Below are 20,517 nucleotides of genomic sequence, written 5' to 3' on the forward strand. Positions count from 1 at the left end.
GCTTCAAGACTGATGGTTGTTCTGTGGTTCATGTAATAAAGCAGCAGTCCAACAGCAATAACATATGATGCTGCATGCGGCGAGATCCTGCTGTAGCGTGTGGAGCCACATCTCTGCGAATGCACTTTCTGCTCGCTCTCTTGGGCCTGGTTCCCAAGCCTGCGTACATCTAGAAAGATTTAGGCCAACTCGACTGGCTACAAGGTGTTGGTGTAAGATTAGGCGAAGATCAGTTATTCCATCGCTGCAGAACAATAAGGCCAGCAGATTATTTTGGCGACCGCGTCAACTTGAGCGTTTTCTGCGTCACTCTTATTCTGCGCGCTGCTATCACGTTTCCCTGTTTTGGGTCCCCCATGACAACTGGCTACAGGCCCGCTAATTATCCCCCCTTCCTCCTACAGAAGCGCTCTCTCTCGCGCGCGCACACACACGCGCGCTACCAGCGCTATGAATAGGCAGCCCACCTCGCAGACCCCACCCCATCTGAGGTCTAAATTTGGAACACAATTGAAATAGCCTACAGAAATCCTGTCAGAAGATAACAAAGAATAATATTGACCCCTGCTTCATTAGGGCTATTTCATACAACTACAGTGAGTCTAGCATTGTGACGTTGTGACATAACTGTGCCTTATATGTGTCCCGGTGTACACTCATCTTAATTTCACATTCAAATACCGACAACCAGGCCATGCATAAACTCAGTGCTAGTAAGGAGACGTGTTTCCACTTAGGGGTGTGTGTACGTTTGTTTTAATGCCACAAAAATACACCGCACACTTGGCTACATATTGGCCTGCTGCAACCTTGGAGTGTACCTTCATTTCTTTTGGAGTAGTGCATGGTAGTAAATGAACTTTCCCCGATTGTAAATACTATTCCCGCATGCCAGAACAGTGAGGAAAACAACAGTGACAGCACCAGTCCATCGGAAACGTGCATCATTTACTTTAGAGATTTGTGGCAAATACATCGAAATCATATCACATAGACTCGTGTCAGCTTAAAACAAGCATGACGTAAGGCCTGTGCAAACACCAAGGTGTCTGAACTGAGTTTAGGTGGGTTTATCCTCCACTACATCTCTGCTAATGTCCATGTGGGAAGCAACACAGAACACATACCACAAGACAAACATACTCACCAGAAAAATTGGGGCTTGAGAAAGCTCCCGAGGAGATTGGTCCGCGTCGATGTCGACGCCGATGACGTTGCGCACTGAAACACGTGGGCCAGGGTATCTAGAGCTCACATAAACAAAGCCACATTGGCCAGACTGGATAGTCGAAGCTCGTGTCGCTGTTGGTGCGCGGACTCACTTCCCTGCTTGGCATTGCTTGTACCTACGCTCGTGATTTGGAGCTTTTACTAAAATTGATGAATACCACCTACATGCTTATCGCATGGACAGAAAGTCACGATCCTGATGTGAAAGAGGTAAGATTCATTCATTCTTTTCTTGCAACATAATCTCCGAATTCGCTCGTCCTGTCCGGCTTCTCCGAGGCATTGAAATCTTTTTTTTAATCTAAGTCTTTTTTCTATCCTTAAATTGAAATTACACGCAATTAAGTTTGACTGAGACTATTCAGATGTGACTGTCATTTAATGCCACATTTCAGCTTTCTGCTTTTTAGACAAGTTTTTACTAGTGTCAAGTGCGCAAAGTTGGTCTGTTCACGTCGAACCAGCATCTTATTAACAAAAGAAAAGAAATACTTGTGGTTTGGTTTCTATAGCATGTTGTTCATATTCATTAGAACACTGAATAAAATGTTGTAACATGCTCTGCACGTTTGGAAACGGGGTATGGTTTGCGCACAAATAGACTTATGCTTAACCAATGTGTGATCTCTCCTTTTAGAGAGATTGTTTTATTGTATAATCTAGTAACTCCAAACCTTTGTGTTTTATTAGGGGAAGAACCAGAACAGAGTCGCATTCTTCTATCCCGACACCCACACAACAGCTCCTGACATTACCCATTTCAAGTGTCACCGGAAAACTGTCAGAAGACTTGAGGTAGGATGTGAAACATTTATGTGTTAAAGTTTTATTTTTACCTGAAATCCCACACTTGTTTAAATTAGTGTAGTTTTTGCTGTGGACATTTCATATTATTTTACATTGATATATAAAACTTTCCCTCTCAGTTTAAACATTTATGTGAAAAATTCTAATTTGTTTGCACCCGTCTGGTTTTCAGCCATGCCCTGCGTTCAGGCTCAGTATGGATCATCACCTCAAGGAGCCAGTCCAGCTTCCCAGAGCTACAGCTACCACACCGCAGGAGAATACAGCTGCGACTTCTTAACACCCGAATTTGTTAAGTTTAGCATGGACTTGACCAACACTGAGATCACAGCTACTACTTCTCTACCAAGTTTCAGTACATTCATGGACAACTATAACACCAGTTACGACGTTAAACCGCCCTGTCTCTATCAGATGCCCCACTCCGGAGAGCAGTCCTCTATCAAAGTGGAGGACATTCAGATGCACAGTTACCATCAGCAGAGCCACCTGCCACCCCAGTCTGAGGAAATGATGGCTCACTCTGGGCCTATGTATTTCAAACCCTCCTCGCCTCACGCCCCAAGTACGCCAAACTTCCAGGTTCAGCCTAATCACATGTGGGAGGACCCTGGCTCCCTCCACAGTTTCCACCAGAACTATGTTGCGGCCACGTCTCATATGATAGACCAGCGCAAGAATCCGGTGTCAAGGCTTTCGCTCTTCTCGTTCAAACAGTCCCCGCCCGGTACTCCTGTTTCCAGCTGTCAGATGCGGTTCGACGGGCCGCTGCACGTGTCCATGAACCACGACAACCCGGGCGCACACCGCGGCCCGGACGGCCAGAGTTTTGCGGTGCCCAGCGCTATACGGAAACAGTCTGGCCTGGCCTTTCCTCACTCGCTGCAGCTCAGCCACGGGCACCAGCTGATGGACAGCCAAGTGCCATCGCCCCCGTCCCGAGGATCTCCGTCAAACGAAGGTCTGTGTGCGGTATGTGGGGACAACGCAGCCTGCCAACATTATGGAGTGAGAACCTGCGAGGGTTGCAAAGGATTTTTCAAGGTGGGCTGAAATGACAGCGACAATGAATGCGTGTTACTGTTTTTTACGTCAGCGAGACATTCTGTCATTATTATTCACAGCGCAGTGTGTTAAATGCTGCTCAGTTACTTAAAAACCAAATAAATCAAAGGCAACACAATAACACTAAACCCGACTTTAATACAAGTGTGAGTGCGCACACAAAAAAGAACCACATGGCAGTCATACTTGTCCACACAGACGTGACATCGAATGAAAAGAAATAATAACCAACACCACTAATGCGTATTTGCTGAGCTTCTCTTATTATTATTGGGTCATACAGCACAATTCAAAACATTAAATATGAATTATATTATATTGTTTTCATCCTTGCATTTCCCCTTCAAGTTGTGCGTCAGAATTGTGTAACCTTGGAAATGGGCCCGAAAGTTGACTGTGTGTTTTTTTTTTCTCTCTCTCTCTCTTTTCAGCGCACCGTACAGAAAAATGCAAAATACGTGTGTTTAGCAAATAAAAACTGTCCTGTTGACAAACGCCGAAGAAACCGTTGCCAGTTCTGCCGTTTCCAGAAGTGCCTTGTCGTCGGAATGGTGAGAGAAGGTACGTTTGGGCTATGCATTCAATTATTTCTGTCCCGGTGGTTAATATTTTTCATCTGACACACTGGGAAACGTGCGTAATGCAGTACTGGGTTGTGAATTTATCCACTAATAGGTATTTACGCACACCAGCTGGAGTTTGTATATTGATGATTTATCTAAATCACATATCTTTATATATTTTGCAGTTGTCCGAACGGATAATCTAAAAGGTCGAAGAGGACGCCTACCATCCAAACCCAAAAGTCCCCAAGAGCCTTCCCCTCCCTCGCCGCCGGTCAGCCTCATAAGCGCACTTGTTAGGGCCCATGTGGACTCCAATCCCTCCATGTCCGCTTTGGACTACTCCAGAGTAAGTGACTCTAATAATCCCAGAAATAAAAAGTCACACACTCGCAGAACATTTGAAAAAAAAAAAAAAGAGTTAAATATTATTCAGAGAAAGCAGATAAAACGAGACTGGCGACCCCTTTAATTTAGTCCTGCATTAGGACTAAATTTATTACCCTGAAAGTTTTCTGTAATACATCGCTGAATTCCAAACTTTGCCAGCCTTTTAATGTGACACATTTTAAGTGAGCTGCACTGAGATGCAGAACTTAATAAAAAGGAGACATGAATTCAACGGTTAAAAAAAAATCTTTCTCTCCTTCTTGGAAATGGGCATTTGCAATTTCACGGATTATATATTTTAAAGGACCTCATTAAGGCGCTGTTTAAATTAAATTCCAGTTCCAGGCTAACCCTGACTACCAAATGACTGGAGACAACACTCAGCATATCCAGCAGTTCTATGATCTCCTGACGGGCTCCATGGAGATCATCCGAGGCTGGGCGGAGAAGATCCCTGGCTTTTCTGATCTACCGAAGCAAGATCAAGATCTCCTCTTTGAATCCGCCTTCCTTGAACTTTTTGTCCTACGGCTGGCATACAGGTGAGACTGAGTAATTACTAAATAAAACAATTTAGGCTTTAGATAATCATCAGTCCCTCCTTCAAGCTTCATTGCTTTTGGCTTTATTAGCCGCCCAATAATTAGAAGGCTCTTGAATCCACATTTATTACCAAGCATAATTAATGACATTTTGTTAATAACTGCAGGTCCAACCCAGTGGAAGGAAAACTTATTTTTTGTAATGGAGTGGTTTTACACAGACTACAGTGCGTCCGTGGATTTGGAGAGTGGGTAGACGCCATCGTGGAGTTTTCTTCCAACTTGCAGAGTATGAATATAGACATCTCAGCTTTTTCCTGCATCGCAGCACTGGCCATGGTAACAGGTGAGTAAAGGCGACGGTGCATTTATGAACACTGGATGGTTCACAACGCTTATGAAAAATGAGAGGGTTGACGTATCATAGATTATTTATCCGTGCCTGTTTTTTCTTTGTTAATTGTATTTTTCAGAGCGACACGGACTTAAGGAACCCAAGAGAGTCGAGGATCTCCAAAACAAGATCGTCAACTGCCTCAAAGATCAAGTGACATTCAATGGCGGCGGCTTGAATCGTCCCAACTACTTGTCAAAACTCTTAGGAAAGCTCCCAGAACTGCGCACACTCTGTACCCAAGGTCTGCAGCGTATCTTTTACCTAAAGCTAGAGGACCTAGTCCCTCCGCCAGCAATAATTGACAAACTTTTCCTCGACACCCTACCTTTCTGAGTCTGACTCAATGGCGAACCTCAAAGAACTTCCAAAAGACTATTTGTGTCAGACTTGACCGATTTTTAAAGTTGTTATTTCTGAATATTTGCAAGCTCCATATGCTAACAGAACAACCACATTATGAATATGAATTCGTGAAAAAGTAACACGAGGGAAAAAAAGACAAAGTCTAATGGCTGTGCGGGCCTTGATTTTTTTCCCCTTTTCTCTCTTTTGTTTGTGCCAAACAACTGAATTATCACTGGTTAATGCTCTCCGGTGGACAAACTGTCATCAAATTTAACTTGGTCTTGCAATCATTTACTGTTTGTTTAACCTCGGCTCTACTGATTCAGCATACTCAGATGTAATATATTCCATTTATATAGAAATATATAAACCCACGCACACACACTGTATATTATGATAGATTATGTGATGCCTCCAATGCATCGGTTTATAACATGTGTAAAAAGTTTGTTATAATGAAAATATTTAATTTTCTTTTCTCTTTTGACTCGTGCCTATGTGTTTCTGACAGGATCCCAAAAGCATCCAGAAAAGACAACGCATGATTTAGTTTCTTTTTTTCCCCTCCCACCCCTTTTCCTTTTTCTTTTATAGGCACTTGCTGAGGTGATGTCTATATATAATATATACCGGACACTATGTAGTCTGCTAGATTTGATACTGATTCGTAGTTATGGCACTCCTTTTATGTATGACGCATATGTGGAAAAATATTTCATCTGTATAGAAAATGAGGGACCCATGGTGTTTGTAAAACTGTCAGACATTCCTTGTTTGTATGTGCTGTAAGTATTGTTGCTGTTGAATATAAACGTTTCTATATATTTATTATTTCTATTGCCAAGAGCTACACTAAGCATGGTGCAATTTAAACGATTTCAAACCATCCAAGTTTCATGCTGAGCACGTTGTCTATGTTTTATGTCTTATAAGCGTCTAGCTAGTTATAATTTAACACGTTTTGGAACTGAAAAATCCCATCTTATATGAAGAGGTCCATGAGTGTGTGATATAGGCCTACATCTTTGGCATCATGGTGTACTTACAACTTCTGTGACGCATTTGGTGCCGAATTCAAAAAACTTTAGAGAGAAAGAAATATTTAATGTTTACAAATAAAACTTTTAAATCGATCCTTTGCTAAACACTTTCTCTGAAATTTATTCTTCAAATTCAGACTTTTCCAATCCCCAAGAGAGAGCGAGGCACACGAGAAATGATGCATTTTCTCATAACTTCTTCACTGAATTCTCAGTTTTGTGGAAGCTGTTGCGATCAGCGCTCAGGCTCGATTGCGCAAAAAAACCCAAACGTTTTTTATAAGGACACCACAATAATAATAATTTCTGTTATCATCCTGTTTAAAAAAACGTGACAGGATGCGAGGAGATATTTAGTTCAAGCTAAGGGAGTAAGTCGTTGCATTAAAAGATGAAATATTCGTAAAGGCGGGCCCATTTTAATTGGATTTGGATTTTTAAATTTGACAAAAATATGAATCTTTACAGAGGCGCATATTAACGACTTCACAATTTTAAGCTTTCATTTTCCGACTCTATTGAGCTCATATTTCATTTATCCAAATTCAATTTAACCCACTTACATTTTAGGAGTTCTAAAGTGTCGCCATGCGTGCAGGTGTGTATTTCCAATTATTTCTAATATTTTAACAAATAAAGGTGACAATTTTATTAGTCTATCCTTTGCCGATAAAACATTTCCTCCCTTTTCTAATGTCGCTGTCTAACTAAAGAAGCGATGCAACAGATTAAACGCAGGAATTTAAATTGAACATAAAACACAATTTCTCGAACGACTGCTTAAATGAGAACATCGGAATTCATCTTATAATTCATCTGTTCTTTGCTGATGTAGCGCGGATGATTATAAAACTTTAACTTTGTGGATCTCGACTTTCCTCGTTACCAAAAAAGGTGATTAAAAATGTAATGACGCGCTTTATATTATCCCAGTCTGTGTACAAGCTGATTTTCTTTTCCTTTTGCGCTTCCGCTCCACTGACCTTTTATAATTTAAAATCAGACTTTTAACCTATCCTACCGACAAGTCAGATCAGAGCTAGAACTAAACAGTTTTACAGTCTGCAGTTTTCTGGCATAAAAAAAATCCGTCTACATGCAACTTGCCATTACAAATAAGAAGAAAAAGGCGTTCGAAAAGCTTTCTGAGAGGTGAAACCCGGTTTGAGCACAGGTAGCGCAGGCTCGCATTTCGCGTTCCAGCGTAGTTGTCTGTGAAATTTAAGTGAAGAGACATATGATGATGCACAAACAGGAAACCTTTACTGCGTCGTTGTGCGGCATTTTTTTTTTTGCAAACCGAGGCCGATGTTTGGTGAAAATAAAACGATACCCAGTTGGTTTTTAATAGTTTAGTAATACGCCAGTTTTTTACCGACAACCTCCCACAAACCCCCCGGGAATGAAGTTCCGCGCCTCTTATTTCTTCTACATCCTCCCCCTTCCGCTGTATCAGCCATTAAAGTACACAGGTAAAAACGTCCCTATGTAGGCTGTATCCTTTAATCCAGTGCGCTGATTAATCTCACGCAACTGCGGTGAAGATTTTTGTGAGATGTCGCTGCACATCACATCTGCATATTGTGAACTGCACAAGTAGAAATACAAGTCATTTAGAAATGTATACAAAACGGCTGTGATTAGCTTGAACAAAGTGAGGCAGGGCCGCTGTCACTAAGCCTTTCCTTCAGTCTATCAGGAGGGAGAAGTGACGCGAGGCTTTGAGGCATGTCTGGGACTTATCCACAACGATTCCACATTTATCACATGATCAAGATGAAGGGAACAGCTTATTTTGAGAGATATTAGCAGCAGGCAATAAATTGTCTAAATAATTACATCGTCACTGTAAAGTGCTAATTCCAAGGCAAATTGGGATTGTGCTCAGAACCAGTTTGCTGACATTTAGCAGATCTGTTGAAAGGGTGCATTACAATGTCACAAGTTTCCTCTATTGACTCTAAGTACAGTTAGGTTTTATACATGTCTATCTCAATACAATAAAACATGACACATGTAGCCAACACTTCTGTCACTGTTTGTGCATGATTATATATATGCTGCAAGACTTTGAGTCTCAATTTATTAAGTGCCTAATTTCTTCCCCACTCTTGGACACCAGCGAAAGGTTAGGCGTGATTGTGTGAGCACAAGTTGGTCTACAAGAAAGAAAAGAAAATCATTTTTCACTTTTACAGTCTTGTGTTGAGCCCCTGAACACAGAACAACAACGAAAGCCAGCAGGTGGAGGTGGCCGTCTCCCAAGAACAAAGCCCGCATATCTGCCTCTAAGTGCTCATACACAAGGTGAGAAAGACATCGAATTAAAAATCTCTCAGTCTTAGAAGAGACACGAACTCCGCACACTGTGGCAGTCTTGCATTTGGTTGCACGCTCACCTGTACACTGTGGTGAAGCTGACAGGTTCATGTGTGTTGTATGTGGTGGATTTAAAGTGTTGTCAGTCAGTTGTAGGTATTTAATCTGAAAATCATTTTCCACTGTCAACTGACCATCGTTATTTTATTATAATACGCAACACTGTCAACTGCTTTTATTCATATTATTTTAATCGGGAAGCCAAAATGTGTTAATTAACAGCTAGATCATTGCATCACTTGATACCTGAAGTGGGAGAAAACCACACCGTGCATCTTTGCAGTATATGAGAACTTAGTAGACATCTAAAGAGCAGGCATTGCTTTTGCTGAAACTGCATTTAGATGGAGAAGAACTACACTGTTTTTAAAGTGCAGAACCAACAAGTAGCAATCAGCGGCAGTCAGAAGGAGATAAGGAAGAATAATTATAAGGATGCATGAATACATCTGATACAAACTTCTGTGCAAAACAGTACAAAAGTGGCAGCCTACACGTTGCCCACTGTCTGCTCTCTTGGGATACAGCAAGTGAGCTTTGGTCACAGTATTTATTTTCTCTGGCCTAGCTAAAACAAAGCCACGTGCAAAATGACTTTTTAAAACTCTTTTTGTCTTTTATAGTTGCCAATGAAAGTCATTTTGAGGTACAAAGGGAGATGAAAGCTTGTGAAGTGGATCTATATGTCTGCACACCACATGGCAGTCTTTATTACCTGGATCTGGCCATTTAAACAACATTCACTGCCTTTTCGACAGCCTTTTTCGGCATCTTTTCGTTCATTCACTGCATCCACTCTTCCCTCAACCTTGGCATCAATTTCTTTCGTGTTACCTTTCCCTCTGTTTAGGCAGCGAAGCACTTTGCTGTGGGAGCCTGCAGTAAAACATGTTGATTACACAACTTATGAATCTCATGAGTCCTGCCGACTATTGCTCTAAACAAAATGAATGAATAATGAGTTGAAAGATGGCCCTTTGGATAAGACTGTCTATAGTTATATTACTGTGACTATTTGATTTACCATATTGAAATGCTGATGATTGTCCAATAAATAATGCAAAAAGCTGATTTCCGAGCGGCGAGGCAGGAAAAGAAATCCACCTTGCATATAGATGGAGGTGAGCCATGTCTGTCCCTCTCAGCCTGTGGCCCAGAGCAGCTTTATCATTCATAGGACTAAACAGACAATCAATTCAGCAGCCGTGTATGAAGGATGAAGGGATGCGACAAGCTGTGAATGATGAGAAGCCAAAAATCAAAGGCCTCACTCCTTCTTAGCTCTAATAGCCATTACCAGCCCAGGCAGCACCAGTAAAATGAGGTTAATCATTCGCACAGATCCTTTCAAAGAAGATTGACTGAACTTGATGTCTAGTCAGATCACTCATAAATATTTACTTCACATTAAACAGCTGTGTGTGCTCTGTTATCGCACATTGATTTCTGACGGATGCCATAAAATTATTGTTTCAAGTGTGGTCAGTAAAATCCATTAATGTAATGCTTGTACCAAGACTCAATTATGCTAACCACAAGAAATTAATAATGCAATGAAATTGACAGAACATCATGTGGGAGAGGGGTTTCTTCAGGTTTCTGCCTAAAAAAATGTATAAATGGGGGGAAAAGAGAAATGGTGTTTTTGTTTATTTGCTTCTTTTCATCACAAAAAGCTAATCGAGGCTAAATTAGTGCATTCAGTGCTGATAGATGCCCAAATGAAATAGCCCAAGAATTTAGGGATGAGATTACGTTTATGGGCACCGCATGTATCAGGATCGAACACATGGGCTCGGTCCTTTGACCTTATTGACAAAGTGAAATCGGAAATTTCCTTTATAGAAAGAGTTAATGTTTCCTCAGGCAGACATGTTTCCGATTCAATTAGTTTTAATGAAGCCGGTGCTCAGTGGTCACTGAAGTAGAAAAAACAGGCTTAAATGCCTGATGGTAATAGAGGACATATTAAGGAGGAAGGGATCGGACACACAGTGCATGCTTCTAAGTGGCGAAAAATGCCTCTATCAGGCTGGTAGGAGCCAGTGGCTCGGTAAGCAGTGAATTGTATGAGCCTCAAATGATGCATTTGGTCTCTGGGGCGAGGCTGGAGGAGACTGAGGAGTAAACTGTAAAAACGGAGGAAAGAAGAAGCTGCTTCGAATGATGCACATGGGTTATCACGAGTGGACAACAATGTTCACCAAAAAAAAATCTACTTTAAATAATTTCATCCCAAGAGCCAGCTATTTGATTAATGTGTTTAACTATTTAATGCAATCGTTGCATTTTTAATTAATGAGTAAAAACATACCTTGTAATACCTCCAGTTTATACACTGTTAACTATGTGACTGAATGCAGGGATGCAAACTGGACTATCCCTCCATCTGATGTCAGACTGTAAAATGTCAACATGATCAGATGCACTGGCTCTGTTCCCACAAGGATATGCCCTTATCCTGTGTTATGGTTTGTGCTGTTGCTCCACGGTAAAGTGGAAGCACACCCATGCACATGTAATCTGTTCATGCCTTTGGGTCAAATCATGTGTGTGGTCTGCCATCTTCTCAGTATTACAGTTTCTCTGTCTGTAGCATTTTTTGCATGCATTTAGTCTTGCGAAATGAAAGCAATCTGGGGTTTTTTTTTTTTAAAAGGTAAATACATAGTAAACCAAACACTTGAAGTTGCTTACCATGTAACACACTATGTCATGTCCTAGATTACAGGACTGCATCAACTGCATCATATCTTTTGGCACAATGCTTTTTTTTTTCTTCTTTACGATGACTAACAGGAGGTAAACAAGCTTGAAATGAATGCACACTTTGATACATGTTAAGGGCATCTGAGGCCTCTGCTTTATTTCTCGAATGCACAGACTATATGCATGTAATCACTACATAAACTGATGCACTAATGGTTTTACAAATCTCCCTCAGAACATATTAATCACACATGTAGTGTGAGAAAGTGCAAGTAGATTGAGTGGGGTACTCTTGAAGGGTCAAGAGGGGAATATGATGTGTGTTGGACAGAAAGGAAGGCGAGAGGGGGCTGTGGTGTGTGTGTGAGTGTGTGTGTATTTGTGTGTCACAACAGACAGAAGAGATCCAGCCCAGGCCCCCACACAGCTTTGTCATATCACTAGGAGATTAGGAACACACATGTCAAGCTAGGCACAGCCTGCTGCAATAATGCACCTGCCAGCTCTCAAGATCCACTCAACCCTTGTTCAACCCCTTGTACCTACATGCAAACACAAAGGCACACACACATAAATGTACCATTTTTTAATAGAAAAAAATACCCCACCCCACCCTTCAAATATACTGACTAAAAGACGTAATTTGAGATAAAAGTGGAACACGTAACTAGAATGATATTATTGATGTATGTTAAAGGAAAATGTATTTCAACACATACAGCAAGAAACACAGGAGCTATCAAAGATATGAAAAGGTTGAGAGCTGGAAAAAAGTGGATATTTTACATGAAAAGTCTTACAGCAGAAGGTCATTGTCTTTCTTCGTGACAGAGTTCTTCAAGAAAAGCAGAGAGGGGAAGCTCAAAGAGATTCATCTCCACCAGGATCCAAGGTCATCCAACCTAGTCATCCTAGAAGCACTTGAAAAATATGGAGTGAAGACTTGAGATATTCTTCCCCCACCCCAAAAAAAGGAGTGTAGAGGGAAGACTCTGACTGAAGAGAATCACTGACCTTCAAACAAGCGCTCTATCCATATAGAGTAGGGGAAGACATGCACAATCCATCAAAAATGCACATGAACTTTCCCTCTTCAAATAGTTCCCGCTTGAATAGCAGTCAATGGATCAACTATGAATATTGCATGTCCTGAATTGCAGGGAATCAGATTGAATTCAGAGTGAGACAAAATCTGTGATATCGCACTTTCAGATTAAATCTCAAAAAAATTGTTTTGAGGGTGAACACTTTAGGCTGTAATTAATAACAACGGCAATGATGAGTTTAAACCCTGGGTTTGTTGTTTATGACATAAACCGGCTGTAAACAAACACATTAAAATGTAAAGAGGAGAATATATATAATCCAAATAAAAAGTAAAAAAAAAAAAGAAAAAATAGAAAAAAAGTCCACCCTATAGTCATGAAATTGCCTTTTGCCACAGTCTCTCTTCAGGAATGGAAAGATCAGTGTTAATTTCAGCCCGTTTTTGATTGGATGAACCTGACTCCCTCTTGCACGACATGGATACCACAGGTCAGTGGCTGGTGCAGTGTTGCATGAAACAAACAAATAGAAAAAGGCACCTTGTGGCACTTGACTCTCGCCAGAATGCAACTGACGGCAAGCTTGCCAGCGTCCTATAATAACGACCAGTGCCTCATAACCAAAGAATGAAAGAGAGAGAGAGCGAGGGCGGGAGGGGGGAGGTGGGTTGAGAGAGAGGGAGAAAAGAGCAAGGAAAGAGGCAGAAAGATGATTTAAAAAAAAAACAAACAAAAACGAACAAGGTTGTAGAAGAACGTAACATGTTTGTGCTTGTAAAAGCCAGGAAACTGACTACAAATATATAATACTGAATGCAACAGTATGCAGAAAGGATAAAAATACTGAGGATATAAATACTGAGCGACCACAGAGGAAAATATAAAATAAGTCTGACAGCTCCAATACATGGTTAGCAACAACGACAGAGAAGCATTACTAAGGAAAAAGAATCTCAAAGCTCGAATGTGTTTTATGTTTATTTCATGTATTAATAGTGCATAAGCACAGAGTGAGCATGGGCTTGCCTTTAGGAGCAACATGGTGGTTGTAACGCTGCAGAATAAAATATCAAATTAACATCACTGCTTTTATTGAGCTACTAATCAGAAGAAATACAAACACACTGCAAATACATCAAAACTTTCATCAGTTTTACACATCAAATCTGTTTACGGGTTTTCAGAAATATACAACTAACTGTATGAAGTCTTTTGTGGGGTAGCTATATAAATTCTAATAAACTGCCTTAAGGGATGTTTCTTGTATCAGTGTCATTTAGGTGTAAATACTTTATGTTTGAAAATAGAAAATGGAATCTTTATGATATCTGAGAGAAAATAATTTGACAAACTCGTATCTCTTGAGGCTCCAGATGACATTAGCCACTAAAATGTTTGACCAAATGGTTGACAGCTCACTTGTTACTCATTAGGGGTGAACTCCTACCAGCATGAGGCTTTTAATGCTGAGGTCCAAGTCATGATAGGTGGTAACCCTGACCCTAATTCTGCCCTAACCCTTTGTTTTAGATAAAAGCAAAATCGACTTCTTTGGTAGAAAAAATAGTTTTTTGGTGTTTTAAGGTTTTAAGGTTGTTTGACGAGACTTAAAAGAAAAAAAATTAAAAAAATAAAAGATATTTTCTGATTCCCTGAAAAAGACATTTAGTCATTTGTCCGATGACAATTTAATAATAATAAAAAAGTTGAGGGATTTGCTACAAATATACTGGAAAATTGTATAATGCTTAAAAACAAACTTTGTGGAAGATCTCACAATTGTTCAGTGACAGGATTAGGTATTAAAAGTGTATCCCATAGAAGTATGGAGAACTTTATCATTCTGTGAAAGATCATAGACATCATGTAGCCACCATGATTCACCCACTGGTGAAAATGCTCTCAAATGCATCACTACCACAGACAAAGCCAAGAGGCTCAAACTGGAGTAGGCCTAACACGAATCTTTGTATCAGTCACAAAAGCCTCAATAAACTTTAAAGGTGTTAGTTAATCACTCGTACAGATGTTAAAACATGAAGAAAAGCAGCTACAGATACCGAAGTCATTTTGTTTTGTATCAAGCTGGATTGCAAACATGCGTTTTTGTGCTGCAATTTGTATCGATTGACTGGCTTTTGGAGCCGACCTCAAGTGGCAACTTGAGACCTGCAATTTTTGGCACTTCTACATTGGCTTCATTTCATTCTTACTTGCTTGAGCGTAGCAAAGAAAAGACTGCATAGGTAAAGTTCAGCGATTTAAGAATAACGTTTCTCAACTTAAACGCCACGTTGTGCTGGTTTCATCACCATCTATGGTACGCAAAAGCGGTGATTCCGAGAATAGCAAAATTGCTTTATGCGAGGACCGAGCTGAAAAATCAGTTGAATGGCTGCAAACTTCTGGCAGCACTGACTTTAAAACAGACAGTTCAGGAAATCATTGCATGAGATGAGGAACAAGTCAGAAAATCATCGTGAACACAAGTTTTCACTTTATTTGTAAACTCTATACAAAGGAGAAAAAAAAACATATATAAAGAAGAGCCAAGAATCCTGTCAGCTTCTCTGGGAGCAAACTCATTTAGGAAAGACTGAAGTAAAATTAGAAACTGTGGCCTGATCTATCAAAATTTGAAACTGCTTTTAGAAATCAGAGACACTGTCCTCCGGGCTAAAGAGGAGAGGGAATATCCGGCTTGCAATCAGTTCAAATGTCACCATCTGTGATGGTACAGGAGTGCACTGGAGCACATAGTGGATAATGTGCACAGCTGTGAAGGTACCTTTAATACTGAAAGATACACCAGCATTTGCCACCATGACAAGGTTTTTTTTTCAGGGAAGTGAGACGAGGCCAAAGAGCATTCTGCATGTATTACAACAGCATAACTGTAGGGTTAGGGTATCCTCAGCTCCAAAACACATATAGAGTATTGTTAAAAAAATGTAAAGTAACTCAATGGGTAACATAAAGTAGAACTGTTTGTGAAGCGTGCTGCAGGCTTTAAAATGTGCATCCATTTACAAACCCCCCCCCCAAAACACTAAACCACAATGTTTACATTATGTTATTAATAACGTCTTTAACACCTTATGCAAAATTTAGGGAAAAAAGGGGTAAGTTGGTACAGAGGAGGGAGGAAGAAAAGGTAGAAGAGAGAGAAAAGGAGAATGGAGAACAGAACAGCCAGGCGGATCATCCTGTGATAAGATGAGGAAAATAAGTCTGATTATCGCAGAGACTGGGAGCATTAGACAGACAGTTGGGAGTCATCTCAAAACTCAGGAGAGAAGAGGCAAGACAAGAGGTCACAATTATGCCCCGCTTGCTGCACTCCCCTCCTCCTCATGAAGTCCTCTAATATATTCGGTTAGTTCCTGTATGGCACGGAGGGGAAATTCTAATTAAAGGGTGGGGGGAATTTTGACACATGTGAGGCAGAGATCAATATTTAGCACCATAATCAGCCATTCTTGATGGCTCGACGGTGTCACAGTGAGCCGACTACGACTCTCCATTAGAGTGCTTGGGAAGGAGCAGACAGGCAGGCGAGCGAGTAGCCAAACAGGCAGGCTGCACAGGAGCACCAGATTCCCAGCCATCATGAATCAAAGCAAGCGATGCCTCCTGTGCTCCATTTTGCTTTGCTTTTTATCTTCATTCATCCTCTTAAAGGAGAAAAGTGAACTCTGTCAGACTGCTTTGTGAAAGTGATGCAGGGGGAGCGGAAAAAGAATAGAAAGAAAAATGCCATAGAGGAGATATGGCGGATCAGAAGGGAGTGCAGCTGTAAGGATTTTGGACTTTAATATGATTGTAAGGTACACAGATGGTCCTGCCTGTGGAGTGATTTCTCTTTTGGTTTGACCGTAGTTCATTTTAATTTCAAACAACGGTGGATTAAAAACTTAGATTCTCACAGTAAAGTAATACCAAAGTAATACCACAGAAGATCAACCATCAATTAAAAGTTGTATCCTGAATATGTTATGTAGAAGTAGAAGTACAGTATTTTGTTTTTGAACCTAACCATTGTAAAGTATTTCACTCTGAATTAATTGAGTAAAATTTGCAAACAGTCCAATAATGTACAAATACTTCCAGATTTGTTTTTCTGATAATGATGTTAAAAAAATACTTGCAAATGAACAAAACAGATACACACTCACACACACACACACACACACACACGCAGCATTGCCGTATGTGAACAAGACTGCTCGGCTGACACGGATAGTGACCGCTGACTTAGTATTAAGAACATGGTGTTGTTTCTAGAGGGCAAGAAGTGTGAGGGCGGGGGGGGCAAAGGAGGAGCTGTGTGTGTATGCATGTGTGTGTAGGTGGGTCGTGAGGGGTGGGGTTGGAGGGGTGGGCGTGAGGGGGGCAACCCAGCCCAGGTTGTCCCCTGTCTCCATGTGTCAAGCCATCTCCTTGTTCTTGCATGTCACTGACACACACGTGGGTACTTACCAACCCAAGTTGCTCCAATTAATGGCTGTCCCACTGCGCTGTCCGATGTGCAGTGTGCTAGCCCGGGTGACAAGATATGGTCTGGGATCTGTCTCTCCAGTGACATAAGGAAGGAATTTTAAGAGGGAGAAGTGATGCAAACACACACCGGCTCACGCTGCGCCCAGATAGGTAGATAACAAAGACTCTTGTAAATGAGTGGCAGTGCGGAAGGCATCGAGGATTCTCTAATTACTTGCTGCAATCTATCTAAGTCACTGGCCTTCTAATTTGATTTATCAGAATGCATGAAATCCCCTGGAATAATGCCCTTATTAGAAAGACAGAACTGACGGGGGGACAAGAGGTCTGCTGAGAGGAGGAGGGGCGAGGAGATTTAAGCATCAATTACAGTCAAAAGGAGAATTAATAGTTATTAATCCACAAACATAGCTATCGTCCTCATTGCTAACTCTCTGCCACTTGCAGACAATCCCTTTCGCGCTCGAACCACCCCACGCGCACGGTCACGCATACTGTACCCCGACTGCACACACAGGATTTTTTTTTTCTGTTGACACACACCAGCATGCATATAAACATTCACATGCACATCAGATAAAAAGATTCAAGCATACCCATGCATAAAAGAAGCAGCTAATACAAAAACCAGTACTGCAGAGCACAGTGCTGCATGTTTAAAAAAAAGAAAAGAAAACGAAATTCATGTGTATAAGCAGTAACAACAGCAGCACGAGGCAGATGCCATAAATATCCTTAATACTCTGGACGGTTGAATCATTTTGCTCACCGGTAGTTCAAAGGTCTTTAACTCTTTAACTAAATTCTTGACTGACAAATTCAATTGCTGTCAGTATTCTGGGGCCCTCAATGTAATATGTGCATTTTGATTCAATTTGCCCTGCAAATACATACATATACATATTGTTTATCTTGTTACATGCACAAAAAAATCAATACTTATATCTGTGCTTTGTCATTCCTAAGTGCATCATGAAATAGCGAAATATTCCTCTAATTGAATCCCGCAAAACCACATAGATTGTTAATTTTGTGCTATTAAGCTTTTGCAACATTTACAATGTCTTCTTTTTGCCTGTTGATGACTCTTGTTTGTCTCCTTGTATGGGAAAATAACATTTTATATATTTTAAAATTTAATTTCAAAAGGTCAATTTCTAAACAAATAACAATAAATCAAAGATGAAGGACACTTGTACCGCTTCCAAGTAGTGAAATTCAGAATACAAAGGAAGAGTTTTCCTAAGCTTATATTACTCGGAATAGAAAAAATGCCAGTATATTGTCGCATGTAGGTATTTTGCTCTTATGCGCAGCAGAAAATAATTGTTATTTAAACGATCCTAATGAATTCACACGTTACTACTTTTGCTGCGAGAGGGAATATCGATGTTCAGCAGCAACAACAAAAGGAAATCATGTCATGTTAAATAATTAAAGAACTGCAGGGCAGAAATGGAGCGTTAGGTGACACTCTGAGCTGAGTTTTATGTTAAATCCTGTGGTTTTTGTTAAAGCGTTGCTGAGTGGCTGAAAGGAGAATGCCAGTGTGCTGTTGCCTTGCTGTCAGTCACACAGAGGCAGTATTTAGACAGGGAGCTGAGAGGTCTGCTCCGCCGCCAGCTCCTGCCTTTTAAACAGCCCTTTCCTTAGAGAGACAGTTTAGCACTGAGTGCCAGTCAACCTCGCCTGCCCAGCCATGCACCCCCCCTGTATATACACACACACACACACACACACACACACACACACACACACACACGCGCAGACTTTGATAGCCTTTTTGCTAAAGAACAATTTGGCAGAAGGGGAGAAATGATCATTTATGGTCAGACCCAAAGGTACATTGTGATGGGTCTATCCCGCTGTTTCAACAAAGTGGAGTGAAAGACATTTGGACAGCAAATTCATCAGCATTACTTGAATGGAGGAACAAGCTCATATAGCATTACATGGCTGACAGGGAAGATGAATATAGGCAACCCAGCGCATCGGGGGAGCCTCACAGACCTTCAGTCATGGCCTGTGGTAAAGACTGAAGGATGGGAGAGAGGTTGTGAAGATAACACATCACGCCCTCTCCACATCCCATATTATGGTGCTGTCCTGTAGAGTGTCTGGGACAATACTGTGTTAGCTGCTAGAGTGCCGTTGACATCATTGACAAACCTCTATGGTGTCAGGCAGTCACTCACACTTCTACCGGGTGTCTGTCATCATGCTCAAACAGTCAGGCACTGACACCTTTTCACGTGAATGAAAATTCTCCAGTGACTGATAAAAAATAGTGGATGGCCTTTAAGGAGGGGAAAAAACAGCAAGAATAGCACCTCTCTTCAAAAGGAGAGACTTATAATTTGCAATAATGGCACACCAATAGCTCTCAGAGAGAAAATTACAGGAAAAAGCCGATCTGAAATATCCTTTTAACTGGCAGAAACACATCCATTGTAGACAGAAGTCTTGTTTACTTGGTAAAATGGCATCAATTAGGAGCGGATGGCAAAATTAGCATATTCTCTTAATGGACTGGCCTTTCTTGCACGGCGCTCTCACACTGATTGTATGGAAGGGACATGTTAAGGGAGACTGAGAAAAGGTCAGGTGTCTGTACCGTTCAGGTGATCAGATTTTTTACCAAACAGTTGTGCATTCTCCATGGCTATTGTCATGTTATACTGCAGCTGAGAGCAACATTCCTGCATGTGAAGATATTCTATTTTAGATCATCTTGGAAAACAAGCCACTCATTCTGACACTTCCTGCATGTTGCACGGGCAAAATTTATTCTTGTGCATATGAAAAAACAAAAAAAATCCCAAAACAATATTTTTATGCTTTGTATCTTTTTTATTTTAAATTGCACAAACCTTTTTATATGTTTAACAGACATATACATAGAAATATGGCCTGAAATTTGATAACTGAACAGACTAACACTGAGCTAATCAATGAACACCAGTTTACCACATTGCAAGCTAATTAAATCTAAATTATATTTCATCACCAATGCTGCAGTACGTCTCTCTCGTAGGGGGATCGGCTCCTCGCAACCAGACCAAGCCACAGACTGCAAATTCTCTTCCCTCATCCTCCTCCCCTCCTCCCTTGTGCCCCTGCTCCCACCACCCCAAATTGACTGGTCTTGCACAGTTGCAGCTGAACAAGAAAGGAATTGCTAGTGTCAAGACACAGTTTACAAATATGACATCTCCTCTGGCATGGCTGGAAATATGAAATATTGATTTATGTGCAGTAAAAGGTCTTATAAAAATGATCACATACACATGAGGGATTAATGCGCAGAAGATCAATAGAAATTTCATTCTTGACACTAGACTGTCACCTATGGTGAAATGCTAAAATAAAGAAATCAATATTATCTATGAAATGTCAAATTTATTATAATTATGTGGATGAAAGCTGGCCAAGTGGCTCCCAGGGGGCTGAGAGGGATAGGTTACCACTCTCAAGCATCCCTCATGTCCCTCCTTCTCGTGCTGC

At 40.9% G+C, this 20,517-nt stretch overlaps 2 protein-coding genes across 2 annotated transcripts in view; one reads left to right on the plus strand and one right to left on the minus strand.

Moving 5' to 3' along the window:
- LOC147311678 (uncharacterized) overlaps positions 1-20,517 on the minus strand; it is a 99,986-nt gene that overhangs the window by 11,663 nt on the left and 67,806 nt on the right. The gene's annotated exons all lie outside the window — the stretch shown is intronic.
- LOC147311679 (nuclear receptor subfamily 4 group A member 2) lies at positions 1,287-8,342 on the plus strand. Its single transcript, XM_086267108.1, has 8 exons — positions 1,287-1,440; positions 1,921-2,025; positions 2,210-3,081; positions 3,534-3,663; positions 3,851-4,014; positions 4,395-4,597; positions 4,765-4,943; positions 5,071-8,342. Exons 3-8 carry the CDS (start codon positions 2,212-2,214, stop codon positions 5,325-5,327), a joined length of 1,803 nt encoding a protein of 600 aa, XP_086123234.1. The 5' UTR covers positions 1,287-1,440; positions 1,921-2,025; positions 2,210-2,211; the 3' UTR covers positions 5,328-8,342.

This window comes from Aulonocara sp. 'chitande type north' Nkhata Bay, linkage group LG16 (assembly GCF_057382095.1).
Source record: "Aulonocara sp. 'chitande type north' Nkhata Bay isolate Kocher_YH1m ecotype deep benthic linkage group LG16, A_spYH_male_GT1.1, whole genome shotgun sequence".
NCBI lineage: Eukaryota > Metazoa > Chordata > Actinopteri > Cichliformes > Cichlidae > Aulonocara > Aulonocara sp. 'chitande type north' Nkhata Bay.

Coding starts and splice junctions, on each gene's coding strand:
- LOC147311679 (XM_086267108.1), top strand. CDS start 2,212: ATGCCCTGCGTTCAGGCTCAGTATGGATCATCACCTCAAGGAGCCAGT. Junction 4,015..4,394: donor CCGCTTTGGACTACTCCAGA/GTAAGTGACTCT, acceptor ATTAAATTCCAG/TTCCAGGCTAACCCTGACTA. Junction 4,944..5,070: donor AGCACTGGCCATGGTAACAG/GTGAGTAAAGGC, acceptor TGTATTTTTCAG/AGCGACACGGACTTAAGGAA.